Raw genomic sequence first — 19,786 nt, 5'->3', positions numbered from 1 at the left:
GTTAAAACAAATAGGTATCTCCTAGTAATATAGTACTCTAAACCTTTGATTTTTCTAACCACAAGGTGGCAGGAATTTCCATGTTAAATTCTGTCTTAGAGACAGCCTTATTGAGGAATCAATCTTCTTAAAAGTGGCATTTATAGAGGTTTAAGTAACAAAAAGAGGCAGCCACAAAAGCCTTTAAACTAGGTTCCTAACTCTGAGTATCAGCGGCCAGTCATTATCTGGAATGGAGTATAAATGAAGTATATTGAGCAAGAACAGAGTATCATCAGCAGAAATGAAAAAGGTTGGAAAACGCTTAATAGCTGCTAACTTTGGAGTTCTTGCGAGGTATTATGATAGGTGTTTTGAAAGCGCTGCATAGGTTCTCTCAACAGCCTCATGAGCTAAGAACTGTGATTATTTCCACTTTACAGGCAGGTGTGAACTAAGACAGATCAACTTGACCAGAGTGACAACCAAGAGTGGTGGCACGGAGGTCACCCCATGGACTCTGGAATGTGAACTCCAAACCTCCACGCTCTGCCCCCCCCACACCAGCACATCCCAGCTACACAGACTCCCAAGTATCAGACGCAAGGAAAGAAAAGTCAACTGAGAATACCGATTCCGCCCGCATGACCTGAAGAGGTGAGCTTTGAACGGGCTCTTATTCCTGATGTTTATTTTTGTTAGGGCAAGGAAAAAGCAAGGGAATCACACCGCGCTGGTTTAGGCAGCAGGTGGCTGTGCGCAGCCCAGAGGACAGGCGTGCAGGGCTCAGTGGAACAAGTCCTGGAGGGACCACCTTCCCAGCTCAAACCACCTGCAGCTGCTCTAAAAGCAGCCCAGAACCAGTGGGTTGGGCAAGAATTACTACTATTTCCTTGGTGCCCATGTGCCAGGCCATTTGATAAGCCTGTTTTTCTATAAATATGTGCCTAAATGAATGACTACATTGGTCTCTTGTCAGCTCTCACTTTGTAGCTCAGAAAACTGAAGCTCACTCAGAGAGGTCAGGGTTACAGTCAGAGGCCACACTTTCTCCAAGGCATCCAAGGAGTGAAAGATCCAATGCCTCGCAAATAAAATCAATTCTCCTCACAGAATGAGAATGTACTCCCCATCTCTTTAAAAAAAAAACTTACTAGAAAATGTTCATAACACTGTATCACAAGACTGACTTTTCCATTCTTTAAATCTATTAACTTTCTCTGAATTATTTTCTAATACTCTTTGCTCTTTGGAATTTTTGAGGGAGAGAAAACCCAATATTCTTGTAAGGAAACTCAACGTGGGCAAGAATTAAAATCAGGTGATCCCTCTCCAAATACACTTTCACCAGTGGGAGGCCCATCCCTGAGGACAGGGTTCTGCCTTTAGTCACCGGCAACATTTGGTCAATACGTAGTGGCTATTCATTGAATGACTATTAGAATAAGAGATGCAAAGAGCATTTCCCTCACTGAAATGGCCATTTATTTGTTTGGGGTATTTAATTACTGAAATGACAGATTCCTAACAGCCTTTTTCTTTCCCCTTGGGACCAACAGGGCAGGGCAACCTCTAACAACACTTGTAAAAAACGTCTCCACGTGCAGTTTGCCGTCAGGGTGGGATTACTTGCAGCAGCGATTCTGCCGTGGTTCCCAGCCACCGCCGGCCCCTCCTGTGCTTGTCTCAGTGCTTGGAATGCAAGGGTTGCTAAATGTCAGCCAGTTCCGACTCAAGTTCAAAACCAACAAACGTTCTCCCATACGGCTGTTAGCATCGTCCAGTCAGCTGGCTATCCTCACCTAAGTTTTCAAACAGGACAACTAGGACAGGCCTCTGACAATCTCCAAATACCCTTGGGTTTAGCATGTCACCCCATAGTTTCCATCTAACAGAGTTGGCTGTAGCAAGCACTTATTGGAGACCTCTGTAAAGACAAACGGAGTCTGCGTTCTCACTGTCCTCACTCTGACCTCTGCCCCCGTCTACTTGGGGTATAAAACGTGAAAATTTTCTGTTCTTCCCTGGTACACAATTTTGTTGAAGAATAAGGTTGGAAAACATCAGTTTTACAACTCACACCACAATTTCTAAGATGTCAAAAAACCTCATGTTAACTGTTAATTTTTTTAAAAAATGAAAGATACAAACAGAAGGAAAAGCAGAATATTTTTAAAGCTCTTAAAAGTCTCATTAAAAATGAATCTCAGAAATCTCATTTTTTAGGGAAAAAAGTGAAATGAACATAAGTAGATACTGCTTTTCACCCACAGGATCAGCTACACCTGGTACAGCCCTGTGTTAGGGAGTCAGGAGAACGCACACTCACATGGACCGATGGGGATTTAAACTAGTTCAGATTCTATGAAAGAGAACTTGCAAATATTTAGAAAAATTTTAATAAGTATCTTGATCTATTTCTAGGAATTAACCCACACCCATATTCACACACATGCAAAATGACGTGCAAAAAAGAGATTCTCTACCGCAGCAATTTTCAAACCGGTGTGCAGCAAGAACTACTAAAACATGCAGTGCCTGACTATTTACTCGGCGGCACTGCCCTCTTTTCCCTTAGATTGTCAAATAAAAAAAATGGCAACAGCCAAGATGATAGCCATCTGGTGAGTCAAAACTTCACCTATTCTTTTGTCAGATCAGCAACAAATATAATCTATTTTTTGGTGTGCAGCAGAAATTTAGCAATTACTTTGTGTGCCATGAGCAGAAAAGGGTTCAAAATCGCTACACTCCAGCCTTTCTCATAACTGCAAGAGACTCGAAATAAGCTAAACATTCAATTTGGAACTAAGTCATTCTATATTCATACAATGAAATTCTATGCAACTTTAAAAAAAATAGGTTTCGATGTACAAAACACTCAAGTGCTATGGTATCACTTGTGTAAAAAGGAGAAAAAATAGACACACGTTTGTCTTCCATATGGTTATCTTCAAGAAAGTTGGGGAACAATACCAGGGGGGAAAGCTGCACCAGATACATCTTTGGACCTTTACATTTTTGAACCATGTGAGTATTGCTCACATATAAAAGCTGAAGTCCCACTGTATGATGCAAGTTTCCATCTCCTCGCCAGCCCTGTCTTTCCTCTCCTGGCTCCTCCAGGAGTGGGCACTGCCTGTGGTCAGCTAGCTCGGTCACCTTTCCCCTTCAGGGCTCAGGTCGGCCAGTGTGGTCTCTCCTTTCCCCTTTCCCACGAGAGGGCAGACAGCTGTCCCTGCCTGCACCGTGTCTGGAGCGGTGAAGACTGCCATGGTCCCTGACACTCAGCTCTCTGCTGCTGGGCACCTTGCATGCCATTCCGGTTTGCAATATGAGCAGACAGGTCAAAAGCAATATTTGTGGGATCCTCATTTTCTCTCTCTCGTGTTCAGTCAGTTCATTAGATCATTCCCAAGCCTACAGAAGTGTTTTTTCCTAAGGAAGATTGTTTTATCTGTAAATTTTAGCCTCCCCATTGCATTGGAATACATTTTTCCCCCACCAATCTAAAATCAAATTACATTGGTTCAATGTCTGCACACTCCTAAATGGCAACAGTAACCATTAGGAAAATCAGGGAGCAAGAAAACAACATTTAACACTGTTGTTTAACACATGACCTACTTACCAGCTTTGAATAAAACAGCAATAATGTATGTATCATATCAATAAGGGGACAATCTTAATGTAATTTGATGGTAACCAGGTCCACAGCTTTTTGCAAATAGGGTGCAGTTCAGCTTCATCCCATATCCATCTACCACTGATATATTGAAAAGGTAATAAAACTTTAACCAATGCAAATTCTTATCATACTGTTAAACATTAAAAGATTTGCAAGGTCAAACTTGGCAAAATAAAGTTTATTTCTGCTGTCCACTGGGCCAAAATATAAGTACTATACTTAACCTGCGTACTATCCACATAGATAAAAAGTGTCAGTCTGCTTACTGTCTGGCTTGGTCCTTACTGGAATAGGTTACGTTTACGACTGCAGTTTCCGAGTCAGTGTTCACTGGAGGGAGAAAAAAAGGAAGAGAAAGAAAAAAGTTAGTCTTCTTCTTACTTCCCCCCTTTTACAAATTTGAAAGCAATTGAGAAGACGTGTACCTTGCTCACAGCTTTCCACCACTCCATACTGGCCTAGTAAACTATCCAGCACCTATCAGGAGGGGGGAGAAAATTACAGATTTTCAGTTTCCCAAGGTATTACGAGGGCAGAAATGTTTGAAAATCACAAAGAACTGTGATGAAAAAGAGCCCCCAAAATCAACTGGGTTCTGGGCTATCATAGTGAGGGACGGGCACCATTGTGGGGTCCCCTCTCCTGCATCTCCCTGACTGTAGGCTCATTTCCTGGGGATAATGAAGCCGTGAGGCAGCGCAGCACTGCTCACAGCCACAGCCGCCTGGTTCCCAAGGCTGGAGCAGGAGGAAGCATCTATTTCCCATGCAGACAGCAACGCATCATCACACTTCCTCCTTGTATACAGAGTCACGAGACAAGGGCCCACGTCAAGTTTCATCTTTAAGATGTTCCTTCTCAAAGAACTTCCTCCTATAGCTAAAATGGACGCATCGGAACGGACGACTCTCACGCAGGCCAGCAAAAGGAAGGAAGAGCATAGCTGATATTCTACCTGGAGCTAGAGACTAAGCTGAGTGGTATATCAATACTTAGTAAAAAGTATTTAAAAAAAAAAAAAGAAGTGAGCATTTCTAAATCTATACTAGACTGGAAAACGCACAACTTGAAACTGTTTTAGCATCTTTCCTGTGGCTGCATTATTCCACCGTGCATGTTAGTCTCATGAGAGGCCGTGAAAGCAGCACCTACATTTTATCAGACCATGAACTGTGGGTGTACATCTCATCAGTACAAACCAAATCCCACTGTCTTTCACTTCCAAGAACTATAAAAAGATTTTTTTTTAAAGGTAAACCAAGATGAGTTTCTATTAATTTACAGGGAACCAATTATTCATTAATTTAATTGCAAACTTTGAAGGACGGGCCCTTGAGAACGTGTTCTGGCCCCCAGAACACAGTAAAGCATCAAGAAATGCACTAAATAGTCAGGGTAATTCCCTATAAACTTTAAGCAACTTCTTCTAAAGCAGTGGTTCTCAACCTTCCTAATGCCGCGACCCTTTAATACAGTTCCTCATGTTGTGGTGACCCCCAACCATAAAATTATTTTCGTTGCTACTTCATAACTGTAATGTTGCTACTGTTATGAATTGTAATGTAAATATCTGATATGCAGGATGTATTTTCATTGTTACAAATTGAACATAATTAAAGCATAGTGATTAATCACAAAAACAATATGTAATTATATATGTGTTTTCCGATGGTCTTAGGCGATCCCTGTGAAAGGGTCGATCGACCCCCAAAGGGGTCGCGACCCACAGGTTGAGAACCGCTGTTAAAGGACCATTTATCTTATGTGGTATCTTTCAGGCTTTTGTCTACTGATTCCAATTTGAAAACTATAGGCAGGTATGTCTGGGAGTGAGTTTTTTTATTTTACTTTTCCCCATTTTAAATAAGGTTAATACCTATTTGTGAATGGGGAATCGTTACATTTTTTCATAGTGACGTTTTGATGTGAATTTCCTTTGAGTGGGGTCTATTAATAGAAGCACACTAATCTTTGTCTCTAATTACAGCTGCTGTTAAATCAAAAAGCTTAATCTTTAATTCAGAGCACTCAGCTGACCACATGTCATTTCATGTGTCTGTCTCAGCCACTAGGATGAACGATCACATGAACAGGAATTTCTGTTCACTGTACTGTCCCTGGCACCTGGAATGTACAGGCACGAAAAGACATTCCCATGGCTCATAAGTGAAGTCAGTGCTTCTTGGAGGGAATTCTAGCATAGCTTACTAGGAACGGCACTGTCCAGCAGTGCTCACCTGGTTCAGGGGTGAACTGCCATGCATGTCACGTTGATCACAGACATCTTTTATAAAGGCAAAAAATAAAAATAAAAAACTTCTTATAATGCCACCCAAAGAGGCATAATATGCAACATGTAACATCTTAAAATCTAAAAAAAGCAACCTACTTGTATTTTTAAGACAAAAATGTTTCAATGCCAAAAATGTTTTATATGTATATTAATAGAATTCTAAAGAGGTATTTAAATTCATTCCATCTTAATTAAAGCAGCAGGAACAGTCCAGCTACCATTTAAAATTTAACTTTTAAATGAAAGCCCTAAGCCCTGACCGGTTTGGCTCAGTGGATAGAGCAGCGGCCTGGGGACTGAAGGGTCCCAGGTTCGATTCCGGACAGGGGCATGTACCTTGGTTGCGGGCACATCCCCAGTGGTGGGTGTGCGGGAGGCAGCTGGTCGATGTTTCTCTCTCATCGATGTTTCTGACTCTCTATCCCTCTCCCTTCCTCTATGTAAGAAACCAATAAAATATTTAAAAATAAATAAATAAATGAATGAAAGCCCTCTAACAGTAGGGCTTTATAGCAACTTGGGTATCTTGAGGGGCAGGGGTGTGGAGGGGCCTGGAGATGGTGATGATGGAGGAGGGGTATAGGGGGTAGGTGCCAATTTAATATGTTCATTTAAATAAGCATCATTCTTAATTCTTCTTAAAAGCAGTTTTTTAAATAAATACATTACTCTCCATATTGTTTAGCTTCTATCTCCTTAACTTTTTTTAATATTTTTTTTATTGATTTCAGAGAGGAAGGGAGAGATAGAATCATCAATGGTGAGAGAGAATCATTGCTTGGCTGCCTCCTGCACCCCCCCTACCTGGGATTGAGCCTGCAACCAGGGCATGTGCCCTTGACTGGAATGGAACCCGGGACCCTTCAGTCCGCAGGCCGACACTCTATCCACTGAGCCAAACCAGCTAGGGCAATCTCCTTGTTACTATTATAGAAAAAAAAAAAAAAACTACAAAAGCTAAATACCAGTGTTTATAAACAATATTGAGTGAACCTGCAAAAATAATGCAAAAGAAACTAATATTTTGCAAATGGCCCACTGGCAAAGTGACATAAATTATAGATATATTTCTTTTTATATATGGACACACAAATATGCACATATATTTATTTGTATGTAAGTACATACATACATACAGGCAGATAAATAAATGATACAAGAAAACTTCTAACTTAAAAAATCGAGGAAATATACATAAAATTTTCACTGCATCCACTGTACAAAGTTTAATATGTCCAAAACAAAATTGCTTATAGAGTTAAACATTCTATTCCTAGATAATAATAAATGCTACTGATTATCAGAACTATGCTGTGTGTACAATCTCCGGGGGGAAAATTAGAAACTACAATTCTATCTTCTAAAAATGGTGAATTTTATTGTATGTAAATTATACTTCAATAAACCTTGCTCTAAAAAAAACACAAAACAAAAACACACACTATAATTCTTAAAGGAAAAATAGGTCCATCATCAATCTTGGTACCTAGTTGAGGACAAGTTAACCAGAGGGGTACCTAGACACCTGAGATGGATTTCAATGGGTCTTTGAGGTCTTCACTCATCATTTTTGCATAAGTTTTGGGGGTCATCACAGCTGAGAGAAAGATTGTCAATAACCCAAGCAGAATCACAAATCCCAGAAGGGTTTCCAACCCCCAAGTGCTTGAGCAATGCTAAATAGCCCGTTTTCCTTTAACTGGTTGGGAAGGCATTTATCTGAGTGTGCTGTGTGAAGCAGGACTACCACACTGTATCCTGCCACTCAACTCACTGAGCTCCCCACGTAAACACAGCTCACTCCTCACAAGTCTGCCCTGTTGACTCAGCCTGCATTACAGGAAGAAAAGACACATGTTCCTGTATCTGCCGCATAAACCGCCCACCACCATCCCTAGGTTCTTGCCTTCTCTCAGTTCCTAGAATGTCTTGTCTCTTCTCCCATCTATCCCAACCACAAATGTTTCTTTTAAACAGCCTTGTTTTAATGGTAAAAACAAACAAAACCCAAAATACTTCCACTGCACATTTCCAACATTTCCACAATCTCTTAACAAACCAAAACCCTCATTCCGAAGTGAACTTATTTTACTCAAGCCCACAAGAAAACATTTCTCTATGCTTATGTAAGTTTAAACTCCAACTGGGAGGGGAAGACGCTACCAAAGCAAATTTAAGCCGCAGAGAGAAGGAATGTCTTGGCGGAATCCCACCTTTTTATATATTTAAAACTTAAAAATCTCAAATGTCCAGCACTTTAAAAAAAAATTAGAAGTTCATCCAAATGTAGAAATAGCAAAGAAAGAAGCACATGCTTAAATGCAAAGATTGTCACTTTCCTTAACATAGTGGTCAAGACTTAGATCATAACAGCTTAGAGTGGAAACAATCTAACTGCCCACCAACTGATGAAGGGACAAACACAATGTGGTGCAGCCACACAACGGAATATTATTTGGCCATAGAAGGAATGAAGTACTGATACATGCTACAACACAGATGAACCTTGACAACATTAAGTGAAAGACACCAGTTCCCAAAGACCACATCTTAACGGTTCCATTCAGGGATCTCGGCAGAAACAGAAGGTAAATGAGTGGCTGCGTCGGGCTGGTGCGAGTGGAAGGGTGACAGCTAAAGGTTTCTTTTGAGGTGATGAAAATGCTCTAAAACTGACTGTGGCGATGCTTGCACATATCTGTGATCATACTAAAAACCACAGAACTGTGCACTCTAAATGGGGGAGTTGTGCAGTATGTGAATTATAGCTCAATACAACTTAAAAATAACTAAGATCAATAATACGAGCTAATCACCTAGGTTTGTTTAACCCTTGAAGTATTATTAAAGTAAAATTTTATCAGTTTTGCCATTACGTATGTCCTCATGAAACCATCGCCATAATCAAAATAAAAGTTCCTTCATGCCCTCTTCAACCTAGCAGCCTAATTTATTCAAACACGAACACCAAAATATCGTTGAAAAACTACCTTTGTAACTCACACATGATCAGATTTCCTCTGCCACAGCAACCCCACCATCACCCCCGACAAAACTAGCTATTTTCAACTGATCCCCTTGGGCAGGGAGGAGGTTCATGCTCTCCAGAAAAACCTTCTGATCACTTGCTCTTTACACCCACCGCTCAGGCCCCATCACCTCTGAATCATCTGAACCAAAGGTCTAATTGGCATCCTTGCCTGCAGCCCACCACCCCATGACTATTCTCCTCCTGGAAGTTACTACTCTTCAGTGGCTTCTGAATGCCCACACGACTTGTCCAAACTGCAGCAGGTATAGGTCACCAGTGTTCTGGTACAGCCTGCCTCTTCCAACATCTTTAACTGCTTCCCCCACACCCACGCGCCTGCCACACCCTGGAGAGTAGGGAGAGCGCTCTTGTTTCCATAGCACCTGAGCTTACCTAATCCTGCAAATGAAAACAATGTCATTTTATCATCTCTTCACTGGTCTTCTCCCACTAGACTAGTGATTATTAACCACAGTGATTGACTACATGTCAGATGTGTTGCAAGTAATCCATCCCTAATAGTTACACTGGCTTCCATGTATGGATGTCAGAAACTTTGTATTCACTTCATTTTCCTGAAGCTCATTATTAAAAGTCCACCTAGTATTGCTACCTCCTACTCTGAACCCTCAGATTCATTTTAGCTTCCAATTGCTTATTCTCATAACAGTTAGACCTGCACTGTCCAAGTGTGACAGCCACTGGCTACATGGGGCTACTGGGCACTAGAAATGCGCTCAAGTGTAAAGTATATGCCATATTTAGAAGACATAGTAAAAAAAAAGTTTTAAAATATTGATTACAAGTTAAAATTGTTAACATTTTAGCTACATTTGGTTTAGCAAATTAATTTCACCTGTTTTCTTAACTTTTTTTTTTTTTTTAACGTGGCTACTAGAAAATTTTAAATTGCCTAATGGCCTGCATTATCTTTCTATTGGACAGTGCTGGGCTGGACTGATTTTTTAAAATCATTTTTTATTTTCAATTACACTTGATATACATCATTATATTAGTTTCAGGTGTACACCCGTGACCAGACATTACACAACTTAGTAAGTGATCACCCCAATAAATCCCACACCCATCTACCACCACACCTAGTTATTAGAATATTATTAACTACAGTTCCTATGCTGTACTTTTTAAAGCTGAGCTAATCAACTTACACCCTATAAACTCTAAGAGCTTCCCTTTGTAACTGGAATAGCATCCAAAATCCCCAACAAGTGTCTGAAGGCCTGTGTGACCCACTCTCATCCAATGCCACTCTCTCCGCTCCAACCACACTGGCCTTTCAATAGTGACTTCTGGGAAACACCTCAGGGTGCTTTCTAGTAGCAGCACTGTCCCACATGGTTTTTCTATGTTAACTCATTTAGGCCACACAGTCCCATGAGGTATCATCCCATTTCACAGATGGGTAAATTACGGCATAGATTCTAAAGTGATGGAGAAATGATTTAAGCCCCAGCTGTCAGATGTCAGAGCCCACACTCTTCCCCACATGCTGAACTAAGTTGCCTCATTTCTTTACACAATTAAATTGAAATATGACACAAACTAAAACCAGTTCAATCCTGACTTTGCTTGAAGATCACTATCATCATCTGGTAGGCAAAGAACTTTATCAACTCCCATATTTTTATGTACTTTATTCAGATGAAGGTATTAACCAGCATTAACTTGTTCTATATTTTACTAACAGAAATATTTGAAAAAAAACACTCCAAATAATATAAACTTAGGGTCTCTTCTGACCACCTGCTTCTAAACTATTTACTTCCCCCAAACCCTAAAAAAAAAAAAAACAACCACCACGGTCAGTTTGGTGGGTCTCTCCAGATGGTTTTAGAAGTATGTGTGTCACGTGAAAAGATGCTCAACATCATTAGTCCCCAAGGAAATGCATTTCAAAACCAAATGAGATGTCGCTTTATACCCAATAGGAGTGGCTATATTTCTTTAAAGGAAAACAGTAAGTCTTGGCAAGAATATGAACAAATTAGAACCCTCATACACCCCTGAGAGGAATATAAAATAGTGCAGCCTCTATGGAAAACAATATGGCAGTTCAAAAAAAAAAAGAACAGAAAAAGAAAAATAGAATTACCATATGACCTGACAACTCCACTTCTGGATAAATACCCAGAACTGAAAGCAGAGATTCGAAGAAATAGTTGTGCACCTATGTCATAGCAGCATGATTCACAAGTACCAAATAGTAGAAGCAACCCAACTGGAGAAACAAAACGTGGTCTACACACACAATGGAATGTGATTCGGCCAGAAGACAAAAATGAAGTACTGATACACACTAAGGGTGGATGAACCTCGAAAACATTATGTTTAGTGAAATATGCCAGACATAAAAGGTCACGTATTGCATATTCCATTTATCAGATTGGTAACTCCATAGAGACAAAGTAGGCAAGTGGTTGTCAGGGGCTGGGGGAAGGGAGGATTGGGAATGAGTGCTAATAAACAGGTAGAAAGATTCTTTTTGGGCTGATGAAAATGTCCTGGAATTAGTAGTGATGGTTGTACAACCTCATCAATATGCTAAAACCCACTTGGTAAATTTTATAATTATGTGAGTTTTAAAGTTTTGTTTTTAAAAAGTATGTGTATATGCATATACAGTGGGGCCTTGACTTACGAGTGTCCCGACTAACGAGTTTTTCGAGATACGAGCCGTCTCTCGGCCGATTTTTTGCTTTGAGTTGCGAGCTAAAATTCGGGTTACGAGCCAGCTTCAGATACCCCACCGCTAGTTGGCGCAGCGAACGTCACAGTGAACGCCACAACATCAGCCCAGCATCACGTGTCTCACTCGTTCACTTTAAGATTTGACATACGAGTAATTTGAGTTACGAGCTCTGTCACGGAACGAATTAAACTCGTAAGTCAAGGCCCCACTGTATATATTCACACATGTACCCAAAGAGGACAAATATTTTGAGTTTTTAATTTTTGTAAAACTAATGTATTAATTACTGTTCTAAATATTTACATACTAGAGGCCAAGTGCATGAATTCGTGCACGGGTGGGGTCCCTCGGCCTGGCTGGCAATCAGGGCCATCTTACCCAGTCCCAATCCGGGCTGGCTGGCCAGCCAGTGGAAGGGACCATGGGAGGTTGGCCAGCCAGCTGGGAGGAGGGACTGTGGGAGGTTGACCAGCCATGGGAGGGTGGCTGTGGGAGAGCACTGACCACCAGGGGCAGCTCCTGTATTGAGTGTCTGCCCCCCTGGTGGACAGTGCATGTCATAGCTACCGGACAGTTGTAATGGTCGCTCAGGCTTTTATATATATAGACTAGTGGCCTGGTGCACGAAATTCATGCAGGGGGGGGAGGGGATAGGAGGGGGTCTCAGCCCAGCCGGCACCCTCTCCAATCTGGGATCCCTCGGGGGATGTCCGACAAACCAGCAGTCGGACATCCCTCTCACAATCCGGGACTGCTGGCTCCCAACCACTCACCTGCCTGCCTGCCTGATTGCCCCTAACCACTTCTGCCTGCCAGCCTGATCACCCCCTAACCACTCCCCTGCCAGCTTGATCGATGCCTAACTGCTCCCCTGCCAGCCCAATTGCCCCCAACTGCCCTCCCTGCCAGCCAGATTGCCCCCAACTGCCCTCCCCTGCCAGGCTGGTCGCCCCCAACTGCCCTCCCCTGCTAGCCTGATGGCCCTGAACTGCCCCTCCCCTGCTTGCCTGATCGCCCCTAACTGCCTCTGCCTTGGCCCCCACCACCGTGGCGGCTGGGGCGACCAAGGAAGCCAAGCCTCCTGCTCGCTCTCCAGCCAGCTCCGTGGCTCCGGCCGGCACTGTGATCTTTGTAGCATTAATTTGCATATTCCCTCCTTATTGGCTGTGGGCGTTGCCATCTTTATCACAAAGTGATGGTTGATTTGCATATTACTCTGTTATTAGATAGGATACTTTCTTACTTACTCCTCACAATGTGGCTATCATCCCCATTTTGCAGATGAATCAACAGAGGCGGATTTTCCATAACTTGCTTAATATGACATTATTCATCTTGCTTTTTCCCTGCCATCTTGGTGGCCAATCCATGTTGGTAAATACAAATCTAGCACATTCATTTTAACTGCCACATGGAATTCCACAGCACCAGCTATTAACCTGCTATCTTTTCTCCAGTTCCCTCCGTCACAGCAGCCCCCCAAACCTTGAACACTGAGCCTCCTGTGGTCTACCCCCACATGCCACAGGTCTTGGGAGAGTCCGGCAGTGAGCCAGGAGAGCAGTGACTGCCCAGGCCTCCTCTAGGCCTCAGCCCTAAACCAAAAATTCAAACACTAAGGAGGGAATCGTAGACACAAACCCCGGTTTCACTTACTCACTTATTCCTTGTGCAGAAAGGCCGGGATTATCGCTCAACAGCTACAAATTACTAGAGGAAAGGGAGAGACAGCAGTACAAAAGCCTAACTACAATTCTAACATAATCCTGGGTAAAGGCACTGATTAAGAAGTAACTTATCCAAGTGAAGTGGAAAATATCCAAAGTAAGTGGCCCCCAAAAGTGGTAGTAGACTATCCCAGATGTTGGCATTTTACCCTCGTTTAAAGTTTTAATTTTTTTAAAGAGAGATAGGGGGTGAGGGGGAGAGAAAGAGGAGGGGGGGGGAGAGAAAGAGAGACATTGATTTGTTGTCCACTTATTTATGCATTCATTGGTTGATTCTTATATGTGTCCTGACCAGGGATTGAACCCACAACCTTGGCATATTATTACGATGCTCTAACCAACTTAGCTACCTGGCCAGGGCTACAATTTACTTATTTTTAATATAAATAAAAACAGCTAGAGAAGGAAAAGAAAGGTGGGTTCCAAAGTCAGTATTGATAAGAATATTTCCCATAAAAATGACTCCTTCTGCCCTGACTGGTTTGGCTCAGTGGATAGAGCGTCGGCCTGCGGACTTAAGGGTCCCGGGTTCGATTCCAGTTGGAGGCATGTGTCTTGGTTGCGGGCACATCCCCAGTGGGGGGGTGTGCGGGAGGCAGCTGATCAATGCTTCTCTCTCATCGATGTTTCTAACTCTCTTTCCCTCTCCCTTCCTCTCTGTAAAAAATCAATAAAATACATTTTTTTTTAAAAATGACTCCTTCAGATGTGCATTAGTGATTCTACTGGACTCTACGGAGCCTTATAATAAAATACCTGGAACTGATGAATGGGTGAACAATGTGACATATTCATACACTGAAATATCACCTGGCCACACAAAGGAATGAAGTACATTCTACAATATGGATGCACCTTGAAAGTATTATGTTATGTAAAAGAGGCCACATATGTATTTCCATTTCTATGAAATGTCCACAATAAAGTAAATCCATAGAGACAGAAAGTAGATTCATGGTTGCTAGGGGGCGGAAAGAGGCTGGAAGACAGGAAGGGCAGTGACCGTTAACAGCTATTGGGTTACTTTTTGCATTAAAAAAAATGGTTCCAGAATTAGATAAAGGTAATGGTTCCTAACCCTGTGAATATACTAAAAAACACTGAATAAAAAAATGAGCCCGGCTGGTGTGGTTCAGTGGTTGAGCGTTGACCTATGAACCAGGAGGTCATGGTTCAATTCCTGGTCAGGGCACATGCCCGGGTTTCAGGCTCGATCCCTAGTGTGGTGTGTGCAGAAGGCAGCCGATCAATGATTCTCTCTCATCATTGATGTTTCTATCTCTCTCTCCCTTCCCCTCCCTCTGTGAAATCAATAAAAAATGTATATTTTTTAAAAAGTGATGCCAAGAAAATAAAGTGCTCCTCTTATTCTTAAGGCTCTCACTGGAGAAACAAGTGAACAACGGGCAGAGCCGAATGCGTGAATTGACCGGGGGCTGAACAAAAAGGAAGGAACGTTGCTTACCCCACCACGTCCCTGTAGCAGACCTGCACCCTGCTCCTACAAGGTCAGAGTTCTCGATGAGCGAGGCCTGGGGGCAAAAGTCAAGCAGACTCCCTCCGTCCATTGCTATTTGTTTCCCATGACAGACATGTATCTCATAAGAAGTTTACTTGGTTTGGGGTGTACAAATTACCACAATATTACCAAGCTACTGTCAAAAAACAGCCCAAACAAATGTCCTTAAGTTTTTCCTCATTCTAAATGTATTGCCCGGTAGGGCAGGAGGGTCTAGACGGCAAACCAGGATTTACCCAAACCCACCCATTGCTCTCAATCTCTGCAGTGTGTATCCAAGCTCAAGGCATTAGTGGAGCCCAGACACATATTTGCTGTACTTAAAACCTGCTAATTAAGTGCTTGAGTACAACTTCTGGTCCAAAATTCTATTTGGGAAGCTTCTTCCCAGATCCTTCCCCTCAGACTGTAACATGATCCTGCTTCATGCTGTGTTAGCAAAGATCTGAGTACCGATTTGGATAATTCCTATTCCTGATGCACTGGGCATGCTCAAGTAATTTAAAGGTTTAAAAAGCAACAAAGGTCCATCAAGAGTCAAGAAAAAGGTATAGTATGAGGAAGACAATTTTGTTAACTGCAAACTTTTTAGGAAACCAAGTCTATAGGAAAGCAAGTTCACCTCATGGATACTCTATTTCTTCATCTATTAAGTTCACCAGGGGTTTTAAAGATGTTGCAAAAAAGAATAATTTTTAAAATCTCAATTTCTAATCTTCAAAGTACTCCTTCCATGCTGCTTTCCTCTGCAACGGCAGATTCCCAGAGACCTGTCTATAACTCCCCACTCCCAGTACATGCATGGAAACAGTATGCTTTGGTGGCTTCTACTTGGTCAATTCAAAACCTATCTCCACATCGCAAATCCATGTCTCTACTACTGCTCACAACTGAATCAAACTCTTACACCGATGTATCTGAGAGGCCAGCCCACAGCCAGCTCTCTACATCCTAGCAGCAGGAGTGGCGGAAGGGGGTGGTAGGGAGGCCTGGAGATTGGAGCACCAATTTCTAAGATGAGCTGTAAGATTTATAACCCAGTAATTTCCTCAAAAGAAGAAGTATAGAAAGGCTATTTCAAAATTAACGTTCAGCCATGAATACAACAAAAATCCACTACGCTATGTGGATTTTGAATTCAAAACCCTGGAGGTTCTCCATGGTTCTTGGGGGGGAGAGGGGAATTCTGCAATTTAATATGGTTCAAGACTATTATCATGTATTGCTTTCCAACCTCATCTCTTATCCACTCCCAACTAATTCCTTAGTAATCTCTTAGCTGTAAAATGGAACACATTTTAGGTCTTATGACACTAAGATTCAATCCCTGATCACTCCTGGTCTTGGTTAACTCCCTGCACTGGGTTGAATAGTATCCTCTAAAAATGCATGTCCACCCGTGTATGTGAAAGTGGCTCCAATCCAATGGCTGGCATCCTTATAACAGGAGGGAAATACAGACACAGAGACACCGGGAGAACACAACGTGACCACCCAGGCAGAGACTGGAGTGACGCATCCACAAACCAAGGAACACCAGAGATGCTGGCAACCACCAGAAGCTGGGAGAGAGGCTTGCCAGCACCGTGATTTCAGACTGCCAGCCTCCAGGATTGTGAGAGCGTGCAGTTCTGTTGTATTCATCCTCCCAATTTATAGGAATTTGTTATGGCAGTCCTAGGAAACTAACACACCTCACTTAGCCTCCACAGTAAGCACTTGTATTCAACCCAGGGGCTTGTCCATTCATCCGTCTACATCAAAATTACACTCTTTACTGCACTGCTGTACCTAAAACAGCACACAATCACAGACCTTGGAAAACCAATATGGCCACGGAGGACCATCCCACTGGCACACATACGTACACACACAGTAATTAACCACCAAACACACTTTCGATTCTTCATGTACATTCACCCATTTAATCATCCAGACAACCGTCAAGCTATTAAACCTGTTTTCTGTGGGGAGCCGGCATGGCCATGGCATACTCAGCCCCAGGGCGCCTTATGTGCCATGCCAACTCAGCCAAGGGTGATCCTGGGGGGGTGGGGGGGGTGGTGGTGAAAGGATTGAGAAAAGACAGACAAGAGAATGAAAGCTGGGTCTGGGTGGGACGCTGCTCCCTGAAGAGGAGACAACCAGTGCCCACACAAGCCGTGTCTTTATTTTATAGCAGATGCCACGAGGCAAAGTAGGAGCGTGATCACGTTGTTTACAGCATTCTCGTGAGTTTCAACCTCACTCAACTACATGCACCTAAACTCTATCACAAGGCACGTGGGCTATGTGTTCGGACCATAGGTTCAAGCTTACACCCACAGCAGTTGGCTATGATTGTGCTGGGAGGGCCCTGCCCTCCAGCTGGGACTTGCACGTGGCAGTGAGAGGACCCTGTCCTTTCATTAGTCCGAGGCTTGAACCTGGCCAAAACACTGCAGCCGCGCCCCACAGTTTTCAAGATGCAACAACTGAGCTTCTAAGAGGAAAGGTCACTTGCCCAGTCAGACAGCAAGTACATGGGGAGTCAGGATCCAACCCCCCACACCCTCTAAAGCCAGTGCTCATTACACCACATCATGTATTTCTCAGAAGGTCACCATATTGAATGGAAAATGATTTTTAAAAATCTCTTCATACCAACATGAAGGGCAGAAAGTCAATAAATGTCTTTAGTTGAAAACAATCTTCATACCAATTCTGGAAATCCATGTGGGTCCCCACAAAAGCATACATCCCTACAGACACCTGCACATAAATGCTCATATCACCTTTATTTGTAGTAGTCAAAAACTGGAAACAACCTAAATGTCCGTCCACAGATGAATAGATAAAATTGTGGTATATCCACATAATGGAATACTACTCAGCTATAAAAAGGAATGAGCTATTGATTCACATAATATGGGTGGATAGTAAAAGTAAGTATCGATGGTTTGGCTCAGTGGATAGCACAATGGCCTGGGGACTGAAGGGTCCCAGTTTCAATTCTAGTCAAGGGCACATGTCTGGGTTACGGGCTTGATCCCCAGTGGGGGGCATGCAGGAGGCAGTCGATCAATTATTCTCTCTCATCATTGATGTTTCTATCCCTCTCTCCCTCTCTCTACCTTTCTGAAATATATATATATATGTAACTAATTTGTAGTGAAAGAAACCAGAGCAGGGGTTGCTTGAGGGGAAGATAGTACGAACTACACAGGGCACAAGTAAACTTTTAGGCAGTAACAGTTATGTTCATTTTTTATTGTGTGGTGGTTTCACAGGTATACACTTACGTCAAAACATATCGAATCATACACTTTAAAAATGTGTAAATTATTGTATGTCAATCACCTATATATAAAAGCCTAAGTGACCATTATGACCAGACGACCAGCCGGTAGCTATCACGCGCACTGACCACCACGGGGCAGATGCAACACAGGAGCTGCCCCCTGGTGGTCAGTGCACTCCCACAGCCAACCTCCCATAGCCGGCCAACCTCCCACGGTCCCTCCACCCAGCCGGCTGGCCCCCGATTGACCCTGATCACTGGCCAGGCCAACGGACCCCACTCGTGCACAAATTCGTGCACCGAGTCTCTAGTACAGTGGTTCTCAACCTTCCTAATGCTGCGACCCTTTAATACAGTTCCTCATGTTGTGGTGACCCCCAATTTCAGTGTTACAAATTGAACATAATTAAAGCATAGTGATTAATCACAAAAACAATATGTAATTATATATGTGTTTTCCGATGGTCTTAGGCGACCCCTGTGAAAGGGTCGTTCGACCCCCAAAGGGGTCGCAACCCACAGGTTGAGAACTGCTGCTCTAGTACCTCAATAAAGCAATTAAAAGAATATGGTTTAAGTTGTTATAAATCAGTAAGAAAATGAGAATGACTACCAACATTTGACTTGAGAAAAGGATTTCTAAGATTCAGGAGGGACAAAAAAAAAAAAGCATTTCTATTTTAACCCCTAGAGTCTTTCGCCAAAGGTGACAGGAGCGCTATCACGCTCCTCCTGCAGTATCCAGTTCTAAGTCTGCTTTTATTAGTGATGATGATATTGCTAAATATGTCAATTCTTGCTGTGAAGATGACGATTTTGTGGAAGATATTGAATATATAACTTCATTTACTTGCGATTCATAATTTTTTTCCTAAACTGCTGTAAAATCAGCAAAAATGCCTTGGCAATTTTAGCATAGTTCCTAGGATATTGGTTGGCACTCAAAGGGTTAGAAGGTTAAAATGGACAGCACTCATTGCATTAAGATGGACAGTGGCCAGTTTCTTAGTGAGAACAGCCCAACTCCTCAGCCCCTCAGTGGGCACTCAACAAGTCTCATCACCATGCTTAGAGTTAACCCACTTCAGCTTCCACGACCAAGAACTTGCTGTCACCCAGTCTCAGCATGTCTTCTGTCCCCAGGGTGGCCTTGCCCTTGGCCCACAGAAAGTCTGTGCCTGTCACCTCACCATGAATCACCCTGACCGGTCCAGTCCTTCATGTTAGTGCCAGGTAACACAGGTAACTTAGACGCCACACATGTCTTTAAACACGTAAATCAAATACTTTAACCTTTTAATACCGAACAGCTCATTCACCTGTAATGAATGACAGTCTCATGTCCAGAGAATGTGGGTGTATAACCTTCCCTTCACTGAACAAACATCAGCAACTGTCAAAGAGAAGAAAGGCCCACACTGTTGGGGTCCAGCCCCAGCAGGTCCAGGGGTCCCCAAAGGTGTGGACGGAGTCGGCGAAGAAGGAATGACACGGAGACAGCATTCAGTTGATCAGCAGCCTAGCCAGGATCTCTAGCCAGGATCTCCAGCCAAGTTCTG

General features: G+C 42.7%; 1 protein-coding gene across 2 annotated transcripts in view; it reads right to left on the bottom strand.

Annotated features, from left to right (window-relative positions):
* Positions 1 to 19,786, bottom strand: part of IGF2BP3 (insulin-like growth factor 2 mRNA binding protein 3) — a 105,340-nt gene that overhangs the window by 32,803 nt on the left and 52,751 nt on the right. For both annotated transcript variants that reach the window (XM_005872278.2, XM_005872279.2), the window contains exons 4-5: positions 4,093 to 4,144; positions 3,934 to 3,997 (exon numbers count right to left, since the gene is read on the bottom strand). In XM_005872278.2, coding sequence (XP_005872340.1) covers positions 3,934 to 3,997; positions 4,093 to 4,144 — 116 coding nt within the window. The remainder of the gene's footprint in view (positions 1 to 3,933; positions 3,998 to 4,092; positions 4,145 to 19,786) is intronic.

The sequence above is a fragment of the Myotis brandtii genome, unplaced genomic scaffold, assembly GCF_000412655.1.
Source record: "Myotis brandtii unplaced genomic scaffold, ASM41265v1 scaffold374, whole genome shotgun sequence".
NCBI classification, from domain to species: domain Eukaryota; kingdom Metazoa; phylum Chordata; class Mammalia; order Chiroptera; family Vespertilionidae; genus Myotis; species Myotis brandtii.
This window is presented reverse-complemented; position numbering and strand designations above follow the sequence as displayed.